Source organism: Canis aureus, chromosome 17 (assembly GCF_053574225.1).
Source record: "Canis aureus isolate CA01 chromosome 17, VMU_Caureus_v.1.0, whole genome shotgun sequence".
Lineage (NCBI taxonomy): Eukaryota > Metazoa > Chordata > Mammalia > Carnivora > Canidae > Canis > Canis aureus.
The window spans coordinates 16,189,497-16,204,526 of NC_135627.1; the positions used below are offsets into that span (position 1 = coordinate 16,189,497).

The 15,030-nt window shown below is 41.7% G+C and overlaps 1 protein-coding gene across 2 annotated transcripts in view; it reads right to left on the minus strand.

The window, feature by feature from the left end:
• Nucleotides 1-335: 335 nt before the first annotated feature.
• GPC6 (glypican 6) overlaps nucleotides 336-15,030 on the minus strand; it is a 1,085,955-nt gene continuing 1,071,260 nt past the window's right edge. For both annotated transcript variants that reach the window (XM_077855187.1, XM_077855188.1), the window contains 2 exons: nucleotides 8,440-8,615; nucleotides 336-4,755 (listed from right to left, as the gene is read on the minus strand). In XM_077855187.1, the coding sequence (XP_077711313.1) occupies nucleotides 4,553-4,755; nucleotides 8,440-8,615 (379 nt within the window). In that variant the 3' untranslated portion in view covers nucleotides 336-4,552. The remainder of the gene's footprint in view (nucleotides 4,756-8,439; nucleotides 8,616-15,030) is intronic.

Below are 15,030 nucleotides of genomic sequence, written 5' to 3' on the forward strand. Positions count from 1 at the left end.
TTTCACATATTATCTTATTTTTCTCACCTCATTGCTGAAGTACTGACATCAGTTCTCAAACCACTAAATTTTATCTTAAAGAAGAAACCAATACAAAAGGAGAGAGATACAGTATCTTCTGTACACATTTGGAAAGCTCTTCAATGTTCCAAAGTTCTAAAAGTTCATGATTTCAAAAGCCAAGTATATTTAGATGAGTGGTGCTGATTTAATCTATGGTTCTTTTTCTTTCTTTTAATATTGCGGTTTCTAAAAAGGTCTCAAGCAAAAAGAAATTCGAAACCTCTGAAATTTAGACTATGACAAAAATTAAGACAATGCAGCAAGGGCACTGGTAGATTTTTAAAAACTATTTTAATACAAGATTAATAGCAATTTTCTATCCAAATCAGAAATGAAAAATCTTAACCCAAGTAATATTCATTTGACAGTCACATAAAATTTCAGGTTTGATTGGTGCACACATTTGTCCTGCATATATATTATGCATATGCACACAGAGACCTCACTGTTCTCCATCTTCAAGGTGTCTTCTCAATGGAAGTACCTCATCACAAGGCAATGTCAAAGATTCCAGTAACTATTCAACTTTGAATGAGGTTCAAATAGCCCCAGGCTAGCCTGAGTCCCACGCCATAGCAAACCGTGATGTAGCAAGGCTCCAGAATGCATACAAATCAATACTCTATTTGTATAACTTGGCCTGAAACTAAACACTGGCTAATGTCTCCACCAAGGAGAAACACTTTGCAAATGTAGAAGTTACGGGCTCCTTTACTCTTCTCTTGGCAAAGCCGAACTGCTCTCCCCCATCCTCTTGTAGGTTAGAAGTCAGGTCTATTAGTGACAGTAAGTAAATAAAGGGGAGTTCGTATTCCTGCAAGTTTTGGATCAGTCAAAACTTACATTTGCTAACACTTCCACCTTTAAATCAAACCACCTGATAATTAGCCTTGCAAAGAGAAGCAATAAAAGAATCACAACTCAGGAATTTGCTCAGTTTTTATTCCTCCTTGGGGACTTTAGTTGGTGTTCAGTGTGTAGCCAAAACATGTATGTAATGGCTAAAGCGTTAAAGTAGGCTAACGTCTGCAGCAGGGAATATAAATTAAATATCAGGGTTCTGTGTCCAATAATATTTTCAACATGTTTGAGTTATAGAACGTTACTTGTATAATTACTACTTCATAGTGTTTTTCAGTGTCGACCAAGTAGTATTTTCAATCCCTTACAATGAAAGCCGGTAATACCAGTTACTTCGCTGGGTAAGTCAGCGTAAGGGAGTCCGATTGCCAGTGCTAATGGTGTTCTCAGGTGGCTGTCATCAAGGTAGGGACTTGATCTTCATTCAAGTGACAGAAGGCTGTCACGGCTACCCTTCAGTACAGAACCGTCAGCAGAGCGCCAATTCATGACTCGGCAATTCGTTCTTCTCTGCTAAAGACTTTAGCCTCTGTTTAGCTTTTGTTCTAACATATACAAAGTATAATATACACCAATTACAGACGTGTATTTCTGTTAGAAAAATACATATTATAACTAAAGAACATGTAAAGAGAGGCACTTCAATAAGCTAAGTGTTTGCGGTCATGAGCATCACCCAGTAATTTCTAGTGTCAGACTTCAGTAAGCCCAATCCTCCCTACTCCTAACAGAGGTGGTGATGTGATTGCAGAATTTTGGGGACACCAGAACAAATGAGGGCAGAGCGAGAGAAATGCTGGGGCATCGTTTCTTCCCCTAGCACTATGTCGAGACAAGAGAAATTAATGTGGCAGGGGGCAGAGGAGAGAGGGAGGAATGCTGAAATCCTTACTGAAATGGGATAATGAGATTAAACTCCCTTAGGACAGAAAAACAGGTCTCATGTTAAATTGGTCTGAAAATCATATGACAGAGTCGGATGATGATAAAAACTAGGAAGCACGATTTGAAGACTATTTTGACCACATCCATGCAGGGGACGAGTGTTGTGGCATCAGTAACTGACAGTCATCTCAGCTCTCTGCCTGGCTCGTGGGGGATCACTGTATCTCACCACTATGAATAATACCGATCATGAAGGTGTCAAAACAAATGAAGCAGGCGTTTCTATATTATCTGGGCATTTAGTGTGTACAGAACATGGGTTCACATTCATTAATATAATGTGTATTCATACACATGCACAAAACCTTTTGGGGTGAGAGCACAGAGGAAACGAGGCATTTTGATCTATTTCATAGAAGACAATACAGAAATATTGAAAAAAGGAAAGACTTAAGAGTTTAAAGCCATAAAAACAAGTTATTACTCCAATATTCTGGAAAATCAAGAGGGATTTAATTTGTATTGCACCTTAATTACCGGGGAAAGACAATACTGATTTCTGAGCATACAATGAAATGGGCAACATAAATGATTGGTCCTTCATAGACATGTTTTCTGTGTCATTGGTGATAGGAAGCCGAAGTTTGGCAGTGAAATGGATGGTTTTCTAGAAGTATGCAATCCTGAATTAGATTAGGTGTTACTTTCATAGAGATTTAAATGAAAAGATGCCACAAAGTCTCTCAGAATCCTACTTTTTATACTTCATTAGGCATAAAATAGCAATAGATGCTTCTAAATACTTTGCAGTTTTGCAAAAGTGCTCAAATATACTTAATACTATTGTGCCGCATGTGTTCTACTTAAAGGTGATGACTAAATCAATAACTAATTATAATTTTGATGAGAGTGAAGATCGAAAAATACCATTTACGTGCCATTTCTGCCAATGGGTTAAATAAAATGTGACTGGCATACTATGGTGTCTTGAAACACTACTTTTCCCAACCCCAGATCATCATAAAAACCAAGGAAACACATGGATAGCCAACAAGAATAAAGCCCCAGTTTGGTTTATTTTGCTTCTCTCTAACATGGGGAGCATAGGGCCTGGCTTTGGTACACTTGGAGGGTCAGTTAGGCTTGTGGCTTTAAAGTGGCCTCTCGAGTTAGGTCATATGTCCAAGTGCCAAGCAGGAATCCCAGGCTGAAGGTGTACATGAAAGCAATGGTTTTGCATGTATACCACATTCTTTATGTATACGGTTTCCAACACCAGGACAGTTCCTGCACACCCGTGGCTCTCCCCATGAGCCCGGTGCTGTCTGGAGCACCCAGGACAAAGCACGCTCATGCAAAAAGGGTGTGCCCTGGCAAACTTTTAATAAACGGACAGTTAGATACGTAAAAAGTTCTCTTTCTTGATTCTTGGTGCTCACAGATCGTTGAGGAATCCCTTCTCTGAGCAGCACAAAACAAGAAGAGCTGGTTGACAAAACATTTTCGTTACAAAGGTGTGTCAACCCTGAGCTTGGAATTAAGAAGTTAAAATCTGTGATTTATATATATAGAGATATAAAAATAGATGATCATACTAAGACTAAAAAAGTGAAAGAAATCTCCATGTCAATACTATATATATATTTTTTTTTGTCTTGACTTTTTTTTGTTGTGAGTTATTTTGTAAGAGAATGCCCTTGTGATGCAGAAACCAACTGACACAAAGCAAACCATTAAAAATGAAAACTCACTTATGGATCTAATTGCTTAGAAGTTCATTAAAAGAACTCTTATTTTGGGAGGGTAATGAGCACAGAGGCAGAAACCTCAAAATAATGTCAAACCTGTGGCTAAAGCAAAACTATGGTGTCACTGAAGATAATTTTCAATTCAGACCCTTGAGGAGAATGAATTGATGAGAGCGTCCACTAGCAACTGGAGATGAAGAGAAAAATCCGTGCCAATTGCATCCAGTGGACAAACATTAAGAGAATTAAGGAAAATGGTGCCATCGTTGAAACTGAAATTGGGCAAGGTGAGAGAGAGGTGCTGGGTGGTGGCAATTTCACTCTCCTAGTAAAGATGGAATCTAAATTTAGTATCAGTACCCCCAAATCAGTTTGGTAGTGTGTGGATAGAGTGCAAGACGATACCGCCAAGACAACACTGTATTTTCACCACATTAAAAAAAAAGTTTTGAACTTTCTCCCCCAAAGCATTTTTGTAAACCCGATTTATCAGAGAAAAGCTTACACTGGGAGTCGGCTGGCAACGCTGAACTTCCAGCTCTAAAGCTCTTTTATTTTTTGCTCTTGTTTGCTTTTTTGTTGAAAATGCAGTTGTCTTGGGGTTTGGCCTGATTTTACAAGGAAAATTATTTTCTTCCTGCCTTTTTTTTTTTTTTAAATGGGGGGAAAAAAAACTCACAACGTGAGATTCCTTTACTTCTGCAGCATAAAAGCAAATGAAGGTAAGAAAATCTCCTGGTAAGAAAGATTTGAGTAAGAATTCTCTAGAATAAACAAAGTCCCCATAGATAGCTGAAGGAAAAAGGAAGCAGTCCAGTCTGGCACCCGGTACTCTTTGGGCAAACAGAAAGGGAGACAGAGTGCAGTACTGCTCTCTTCTCATAGAAAACGGTTTAGTTTTTGTGGCATGGTCCATTGTCCAAGAGTGTAAGAAAAGAAGTGAGTTGGCCATTCAAATAGCTAAAATGCAGTTTCATCGGACCAAAAACCCAGGATTATCTGCACAGTCTCTGCAGTGCCAGGACGATGCAGGCGAGGGATCCTGAGAGCAGGGAGTGGCCGAGCTGGGCTGCTGAAGAGTCCACTTCTCTCCGGTCGGGGTCCACTGCGGGAGCCTCTGTGGTGACAAACTCGAACTCCGTAGGACACACGTCATCCATGCACCCACTGCCACTCCCCGAGCCGCTGGATTCATCGCCTGCGGTGGGCAGATTGAAAAAGAGAGTTAGACCATCAACTTGGAAGAAGTGGGGCCACACACCAGATTTGGGTCTGGTGGTGGAAAAATACATTACCCAACCCCATGGGTTTGTGATGAGACAAATCAAAATAGATGTTTGAGGCACAGTGTTAACTGACATCCAGTTACTCAGCTTAGGAAAGGTATGGATTCTAGACCAGAGAAGGCACCATACCCACCATGTTGGCATTGGAAAGGTTATTTCTTGGCTAATGTTTAAATTGCCTTAAGAACGTCCATCCCTCGCTCTTTTTGTACCTTAGGGCCATTTTTCTCACCATACCCTTGTAAGGGATTTTGAAAAAAAAAAAAATCAAACGAAGAATAGTGTTTTGTGACGTGTGGGTAGGGCGTGTGCAAAATGTAAACCTCAGTGTCCATGTATGAGGTTATATTGGAACACAGTCACCCCCTTTGCTGATGCATCATCTCATTCTGCCTTCATATATGGCTTTTAAAACTGAACATATGTAATATCTTTCTTTACAGAAAAGGTGCACCATTCCCCATTTGAAACCAACACCAGGGCTCCCATCTCGTATGTTGTGTTGGCATGGCATCCTCTCACTTGTCTGCCATACCTTCTGGGCCTGCTCTAGTCTCACCTGTCATCACTTGCTTCCTTCCTGTTGCATCAACCCTGTGTCTCAGACCTGGGTCCCGGTTCAGTCTCCATCAATTTCCATCTGTGTGAAAGTACTTGGCACGTTTGCAATTGCATTATTAACTTGCTTGTTTTCTTGTGGATGGTAGAGACTTTGTGTGGTGCCTACCATTCACTTCTGTATCCCCATTGCCTTTAATGGTCCCTAGCATGCAGCAGGTGCACAATAAATACTTGTTGAATAATTAAATGTGCCTTAGGAAGTTTCTTCAACTTCTGTCAGTTTCCTCATTTCAAGAGATACAAGAACATTTAAATGCAGAATATGTGTGAAGCCACCCTGGTGAAATGGGTGAAAGAGGCACCAAACCCAGTGCTTGCAATGATGCCTGATGGAAAAACAAAACAAAACAAAACATGGTTCCTCCAGCAAAGAGGACCTAGAATTTAAGCTGCCGTTTTTTAAGTGAATGAGGGCAAGCCAGTTAATCTCACTGTGGCTCTGCTTCTTCAGCTGTAAAAATGAGAATATTCATATCTGTTTCACAGAATCGTTAGGGGGTATTAGTGAGATGATGTGCCTGGGAGGACTCAGGAAACTGTAAAGTCGGCAATGAAATTTACTATTTTCCCCACTTGCTCAAAGATTCATTCAATAGACCTAAATTCCTCCCTGTTGGCCTGAACCAAGGATGTGCTTGTTGAGCTGCGCCTGACATTACTGGCACCATCTTGGCTGCTAGATGCTACATAAGTGAAGCCAAAGTAACGCAGGGACTCTTCTCATGTCCCCCTGAGTAAGCAAGGCACAACTCAGTACGATTCTTTTATTCTTTTTTTTTTTTTTAAGATTTTATTTATTTATTCATTAGACACACACACACACACACACACACACAGAGGCAGAGACACAGGCAGAGGGAGAAGCAGGCTCCATGCTTGCAGGCTCCAGGGAGCCTGATATAGGACTTGATCCCAGGACTCCAGGATCACACCCTGGGCTGAAGGTGGCGCTAAACCCCTGCGCCACCCGGGCCACCCCACCATCCCCCCCCCCCCCCCAGCTTTTTGTTTTTTTAATAGGACATCTAAATACCAGGTAAGATCACTTGAATACACTATACCAGGTTCTTAACATTTTCTCGGATTTATCTTTAGTGGCCTTTACAAAGGGAGAAATGCCCATTAATTAAATTCAGAGATACCAGAACTGCAAAGGGAATTGTTCTTAACACTGGTATTATGAACAAGAAGTAATATAACCTTTACAAAGATATTATTAAAGTGATTTAGAATATTAAAACTGTGGTAAGCAAATAATGACAGGAGATTCCAGCTGAAAGAAATAATGGCCCATCTCTTTCTGAAAAGGAGTCAGAAACACCGGAATTTAAGGGGTGATTTTTTTTTTTTAAATGTCAAAAGCAGGAAGGGTGATGATGGTTGTAAGATGTGATAATGGTTTATATGACAGACACTATCCTAAAATAGAGGACCAAATATGGGGCTTGGGTTAGAGCTAAGTGATGCTCTTAACTGTTGTTAATTTTTATTTTCTTGTGAGGGGAAGTGGAGTACTATCTCTCCTCAAGGACATTCCCTAAGCCTTGCAGATTGACATGTATATAACCTCTTTAGGTCAGAGAGGAGAGAGAAACAAGGCCAACCTCAACTAATTCTTACATTATCTTGAATTATTTATTCCTATAGTCCTCCAGATAATAAAGCATTTCATGAGATAGAGAGGACGATGATGCATTCAAAGGAGCGAAGCTAAGGAATGAGCAGGGGAGAAGCAGAAAGGCTGAAACCTTGGGGAAGGTTCTCTTTTGAAAAGGAAAGAATAGATTTAGTGAAGAGGAAGAGAAATTCTAAGAGGACACTTAGAAACTTTACTGCAATAAAGTCTACTGGGTTGGCAATTACCCTGCATTTAGAAAATTAATTTTTGAGTTACTTAAAATGGGATAAAGCACTAAAAATTTTCTGCAGGGGACAACTCAGTCGGACAATGGCTAGGACTTGGATGACTTAATGTCTTCCATCTGTAACTTGTTTCTTTCTATCTCATTAATTCAAGCACACAAGCATCATCTTTTGCTTCAGTGACCAAATTACAGAATCGCTGGCGACTGCACAGCTTATGTTCAAGAAATCTTTTCCCAAGAACTCTGTGTAAGGACACATATCTTAAAAAAAAAAAAAAAAAACAACAACCTTAAAAACAATAAAACAACCCCCCCCCCATTTGTATAGTTAGGCATCTTGAAACCATTTACACAAACCCCAAATTTCATTTAATGCTCACTTACCAGTCTTTCCAATCACTTCTGATATTTTGTGATGGCTAACAAACTAGTTACGTGTCATAAGGCACCAGCATTTCACTATTTCTGTCACTATTTCAGATACGAATGTCTATGGCTCATGCACGTGAGTGACTGGATAGAGGGAGAGCGAACACAGTTGAATACACAGCACCTGAGATACTACCCTAGCTCCTTCACAGACCTGCAAACCAACCTCCCAAAGACCCGCCCTCAGAGGCCTGAATGCTTCCTATTCTATAGAAAAGAAATCCAAGACTCAAGAAACAATTTGCATACAACCCCAGCCAATAAGGGATAAAACAGGGATTCCAACCCACCCTGTTTTGGAAATCTTCAGAAATTCTTCTTTTGGTGGTTGGAAGAGGGGACAAGAGTTTTGGCAGATGCCAATGATGATGGGGGAAGGAGAAGATGAACACATTACTTTGCTGCTTTATCATTAATGGATCAACTGGCAGATGAGACTCAATGTTAGCTTGGGTATTGCTGAATACAGTACCTTGAAACTATTCCTCAAGACCAGTTATGGTTTTAATAGAATCCTAAGCTTTGTGGGATCAGAACTCTCTGTCCCAAGGACTATAAGCTGCTCTGCAGATTGGGTAAACATGACACAAGATTAAAGATGCACACTGCCCTTGAAGAAAAAATATGGTATAACCTATTTTTCGCTGTGGAGTTTACTGGTACTGGTAAAGACTTCCTTACTTGTGTCCTGGAAGTTGACATCATTGCCATTGTACGCGTTCTTTAGTTTGTTGGTCATTACACGTAAAGCCATGATCTGCTGCCTGATGAAAGTGTCAGGTCGTGTGATGTCCACGTCTACCTCAGGGTTGTTGATCTGGTTGGTCAGCCCATCATTCATGATCTCAGGCAAGTATCTGCAAAGGCCAAGGTGAAGAGAACAGATCAGCATACGGCAGGAAAGGCCTCAGTACCAGACTGTGCCATGCTGTCTCTGGGCAGTGGGCCAGAACGTCAGCAACAGATGAGCTAGATTCCTGCAAGAAAAGACCGAAAAGTGAAAACAAGGAATAACTTTTCTCATAGGGAGCTATGGCTAAAAAGTGGTTTCAGGGTGATTTTTAAAATGGCACTGAATTCTTCGGGAGGCTTGCCTACAAATGAATGTTTAACTGGGGACTTACAGAAATTTTTTCTTAATTTTTTTAAAAGATTTTATTTATTTATTCATGAGAGACAACACAGAGAGAGGCAGAGACATAGGCAGAGGGAGAAGCAGGCTCCCCGCGGGGAACCCAATGTAAGACTCAATCCCGGGAGCCCAGGATCACAACCTGAACCAAAGGCAGATGCTCAACCACTGAGCCACCCACGTGTCCCTGTTTCTTAAAATTATGTTCCTCCTCTATCCCAAATGGAAGATACTAAAGTCCAGGGCTCGCTGGCTTCCTCAGCTCTCCGGTTAATTTTGCTAAGTACTGAATTTGTAAATTAATTATGCTCTTAGAGAATTCTCTGGTACGAGGATACTCTCTCTCAACCAAGGAGGCCTTACCTCAGACTTTAATCAGAAGAAACTTCTGGATATTAAAAAAAACACCTTTGGTAGGTCGAGGTATAACCAGTGACCCCTGGAATGTTTGAAGTGTCCATAGGGTTTTTGTTTTGTAATAGAATCTTGGATCTAATATTTGATATTATGCAAAACAGAAGGGCAAAATCTAATGGTTCTTTAATTCTTTTATTGGCAGATTTAGATTCACATTCCTTTTACTTGTACTAAGATTTAAAAATGTCAGTCCCTTGATGTCAACTGCCCAAGCTGCCTATGTGCTTTTTTATACCAATGGAGACAACAGACTTCAGACAAGTGCTTAGAGCCTCTCTGACTCCGCATGCTCATGACCTGCCCATTCGCAGCCTTCCTTCTCTTCTCCTCCCAGAGCTCTCTACACCTACTTCTTCTGTCTCATTTCTTGTGGCCCTCCTGGAAGGCAGATAGTATAACAGCCTCAAACTGACTTCTCTGCCTGCCTCTTTCTTTCTAGTGCATTCTGCACACACAGTCTGAGTAATCTTCACGAGCTCTTGCTTTCATCATATTACTCTTCTGATAAAACTTTTGGTGATAGTAGCTGATGTCTACTGGGCAATTATCAGCAGGCACTGTGCTAAGCACTTCACGTGTATTTTAAAATGCAGCCCCCTAGCAAATCTAAGAGTTACATGCTATTTTATCTCCATTTTGCAGAAGAGAAAACTGTGGCTGAGTGAGGATGAGTAGCTGTGCGAAAGTTACGGAGTTAACGGGCGGTGAAACCATGGTCTAAGTCGAGTAGGTCTAGTTTTAGAGTCCACGTGTCCAAATGGTGCACCATACTGTCTGGTTGACCACAAACGACAGTTCATGTTTTATTGCTCAGCAACCAAAGCCCATTTCCACCCCATCTCTACTTTCTTATGCTGCAACAATCCCTTCAAGGGACCCTCCTTGCCTTACAGAATCCACAGCCTGTATACATTTTCTACTCTCCTGTCCTACAGGCTTTCCTTGCTCACAATGCACTTTCCAATTTAAGTCTCAAATATCCTTAAAGACCCAGGTCAGCCTTCACTTTTCTCTTGAAGATATTTTCCAGCTTTTAGGGATCTACCCATCCTTTTGGAGGGTTGCCACATTCATCTGGGCATTTTGTGCACTGTACAAAGTCATCCACTGATGGAGGGAGCTGGGCTGAAATCCAGCTTGAATTCTGTGCCCACAAAGCGATGCACCTGCAGGGCACCATTCACCAAAGGGACACGTTTTTCTTTTTCTTTCTTTTTTGGAATTGTTTTCTTTTAGAAAATTTCAATTCATACCAATGCAGAGACAACCGGTGTAATGAAGTCTCATAGACCGATCTGGGTGCCTCTTTCTAATTCTTACAAAGGTGCTATATTTGTCTGTGTCCTGGTAAGAAACAGATGGCACACTCAAATAAGTAATAAAGAGAGTTTGAAGAAGAGACAACTTACAAAGGTGTGAACACAGAAACCAGAGCTGGGTGGCAAAGAACCCCAAGGCTGGCAATAGCAGGAAGGCTGGAGTTGAAGGAGGTGTTACCAGTGTGCACAAGAGTTGAAATTGCAGAGAGCAACGAAATGACATGGCAACTGTCAAACGATGGCCCATCAGGGAGGGAGTTGAGGGAATGATACCCTGACCTCTTTAGTCCGTCCTTCTTATCTCCACATGCTGCCTCCCATTAGCTGAAGCCAACTGGAGGCCTGTGGCCTGAGGACGTGGGTGATTCAGTTTGTAGAGATCCTTGTTCAGGGCACAGACCCAAGTGGAGGGATGAGGAGTGGATCTCAAGGGGCATCAGGACACCTAGGGCAGGGACCTGATAGGCAGGGGGCAGCCCTGCCTAATTGCTATATCATGATTCTCCTACTGCTTCTACTGTTGTGGTTTGCAAGCTGAGAAACTTTCCATTCCTCTATTTTGTCCTTCCTATTTACATATTCCTGTACGATATACTTATGCTTAAAATTCTTCCCCTTCTTGCGGGTCATTTTCCAAGTTCTGGAAACCTAAGGCTCTCTATCCAGCGGCCTTCAAAAGAAGAAATGGAAGCACACAGAGAGATTTTTATATTTAAGTCATTTTTCAGTTATTGAAATCTTATGCATGATATATTTGCATATGAATTGGTTTATCCATTTTAAATCAGAGGTTCTCTGAATGAGCTCCATGTCTTCATCCATATCTTGAACCAAATCTACTTCACAATGTTCCCCACATAATGAATAATAAAACATACAGAGTGCATTGCAAATTCTTTTCCATAAAGCTTTACAGTATTTGCTGCCCTAAAAACAATGCCCTAATCGAAAACTTTAAAAGTCGTGTCACCATATCTCTTTATTTTTGCAGCAAAGCATAACTTCTGTGCTTTCAATGCAGCTGATAGATTAATAAATTCTTGTTGGATTCTGGGCTTGACTTCTAAAATACGACATTGGGCTGACTATTATTGACATCAATTATATGTGCGGGGCTCCACGAGCTCTGCTTAATCACTAAAGCTCATTGGCATGAACAGCAGCAAGTGCAAGCTAGCCTTTGCTGACACAGGAGTAGAGAGTGGCTGAAAGGTGCCTGCAGCTTCCGGTGTTGCCCCTCGACATCTTGGACAATGATTCCTGCAGCCGTACCTGTGCTGGGTCAGAGGAGGGCTTTGTTTCTTTCAGATGCTGTGCGCACCGCACGGCTAGCTGAGACTCATTTATCAGAAGCTGACTGCGATAGCTTACATGGGAATGCTACCCCTGGGAGTCTGAGCATCCAGGAACAATAAGAGACTGCCAAATCAACCCAGCCTCTAACTGTGCCTACTGATGCTCAGCCACTTACAATAAAAACAAGTAACAATGCACCCGTGTCCTCAAGAACCTTTTCTCCTTTCGGTGTATTCAAAGGGTGACTTTAGAGACAATGTGGAAACTTAAACCAAAAGCACAGTTGAAAAAGAAGAAGGCCATTTTGTCACTCCAGAGGTACATCCTGAGGCCAAATCTATGAATATCCAAAGTGCAGCTTGAGGGATCTGTAGAAGCCCAGGACTCATGTTTGATCTCTTTGTATAATGCTCGTGTCCTGAAGAAATGGATGCCTCTTTGAGCCCATACTATTCTTTATTATATTTTGCACCAGCTTCTTGGCATGACAGCATTCTATTTTTTGCACCATTACAGTTTGGGGAGATGTGGAAAGGAAGTAGGATCTTGGTACAGATCGCCTAGGGTCAAGGCTGGATGCCCATTTACCCGGGGCAGGAAGAACCCAGAAATGAGGACAAATTGGAAGGTCGAACAGGGTGTCATGGTTTGTCAATGCTTCATGCTCAGTGTGGCAAGTGGGTGGCATCCATGAACAGCCAAGCACAGCTTCCCCAAACTGGTTACCTTCTATTTTGTAAGAGTAGGTCTAGGAGCTAGATCTTTAGCGGTTTTGCAGAATTCTTTTTCTTTGCATCTGTGAGGGTCTAAATGTTTGTGTTTCCTTCAAGTTACATGTTGAAAACCTAATGCCCAAGGGAAAGGTTTCAGGAGCCAAGGTCTCTGGGAGGGGATTAGGTCATGAAGACAGAGCTCATAAAAGTGGCCCCAGGAGAGCCAGGTCAGCCCTTATACCACGTGAAGACACAATGAAAAATCTGCAACCCTGAAGAGGGCTCTCCCCAGGCCATGCTGGCACCCTGATGATCTGGAACTTCCAGCCTCCAGAAATGTTGTTTATAAGCTACCCAGATGTGGCACTTTGTTATAGCAGCTTGAATGGACTAAGCGAACATCTAATTTCATATTGTGGATATAGGCCTCCTTGATTGCATCCACATGTTACAGATAATCAGGGTGGAAGAGTCCCTTAGGAATTCTGTGCAGGGGGGAGCGGGGGGGGGGGCTTACACATTCAACCTTGTGAGTGGCTGCAGGCTCTGGTTGGGACTCTCTGTGGCAGAGTTGACACCCTCTGTCATCCTCTGTCACATGACACCACAGAGGGTTCCCCCTAGGCAGCCATAGTGCCCGTCATTGCCACCATTCAGTTGCTAGATAAATGTGCTTGCCAGGAGGACAGGCATGTTAACCTATCTGTATTCTGTATTTCTTATCACCTCATTAATGCCGATAGTTGCTCTGACAGAAGGAGCTGCACGGTAGGAGGAAGGGACACACAGTTCTCACGATTTAATGCAATTTGAAAGCCAGTAAAAGTCTGAGAAGTGACACCTGCAAGGAAGGTTAGCCCGGTGGTGCCCAGTGGGGTTGGCAGGAGTCCAAGTGGAAGCTGGGGCAGAAATGGGGAGGAATGGGGTCCTCTGGTGCTGGCCTGGGTTTGTTTTAAGGTGACATATGCTTCCTCCTACTGCTCCTGCCTCAAGGCACACTGAGCAGAGAATGGTAAAAGCAGATTCAGTCCTGCTTGTTGCCACAAATGAGCTGCATTCAATACATGTCTCTCCAGCAATTTCTAATGCTAAGCTACATACTCATTCATTCAGGTGAGTTTAAGAGTTTTACTAATCTAAGTAGTATAATATTAATATAAGTACCAGATTTCTTATTTGCGGTTCCAAAATTTAAAAATTTCCAAAGTTTTTTTCTTCTTTTCCTGCGATCTCTTACTAGCAAAACTTGATCTGATCTGAAATGAGGCTAATCAGAGTCCTCATTTATCCCACTTAGTGGGAATAGTAATACATCTTGCTGCAGAAATTTAATGTGGTTGATTGTGAGTTACAGCCTCAGACTCCACTGGGAGTATTATTACATAATGTATAGTATATGCACTGGGATGATCTTCTAAAAATTAAAAAAAAAGTCTGAATCGTGAAACACAGTACGGTCCCAAGGATCTCAAATAAGGGATTGTGAACCTGTGGTAGCCATAACTTCCTTCAGAGGCTTTCTTAAAATCTAAGTTTTAAACTTCAATCTAGTAGAGTGGCTATTATTTTAAAACAAAACAACAAGTGTTGGTAGGGATGTAGAGTGGAGTGTTAAGTGCCTGGCATCAATCTTTTGATTGCCTGGGCATCCATTTCAGGGTCAGCATCTTGAGTGAACACATCGGCAGCTGTATGACACAGCTGCTAGCAGAACACCCTGATAAAGAACTAGGCTGCTCTCCCCCAGGAAGATCCCCTTTCAGAAAGCCCTGGAAAACCTAGAGAACTGACCACTTGAGTAACCCACATCTCCCTTCTCACTCCCTAGTTCCTACCCTTAGGTTTTATATTAATAAATTAGCCAATTGACAGTGAACCTGAGAAACTCCAGGTACCCCACACTCGACCTGAATAAAGGCAAAGCTCTAGATTGTCCCTGCAACCCCTGACCTTGCTGTGTGGCCATTGAGCATGCCATGTGCTCTCCAAGTCCCTTGAATGATAATCTTATCCCTCAAAATTCCCAGATGGTTTCTTGCATCTTGTGACCATAATAAGAACCACAAAAGCCAGCCTAGCCATCATCAACAGGCTTGGAAACATGGAGAAATTGGAACTCTTGTGCTTGCTAGAGGGAATGGAAAATTAATTAATTTCAAAAAAAAATTAAAGTTAGACAATCATATGATCTAGCAACTCTACTTCTGGAACTCTCAGTTCAAAAGAATTGAAAGCAGGAACTGGAACAAATATTTGTACACTTCTGTTCACAGCAGCATTATTTTCAACAGCCAAAATGTGGATGCGACCCATGTGTCCATTGATGAATACGTGGATACACAAAATGTGGCATGTACAGACAATATATTCAGCCTTAAAAAGGAAGAACATTCTG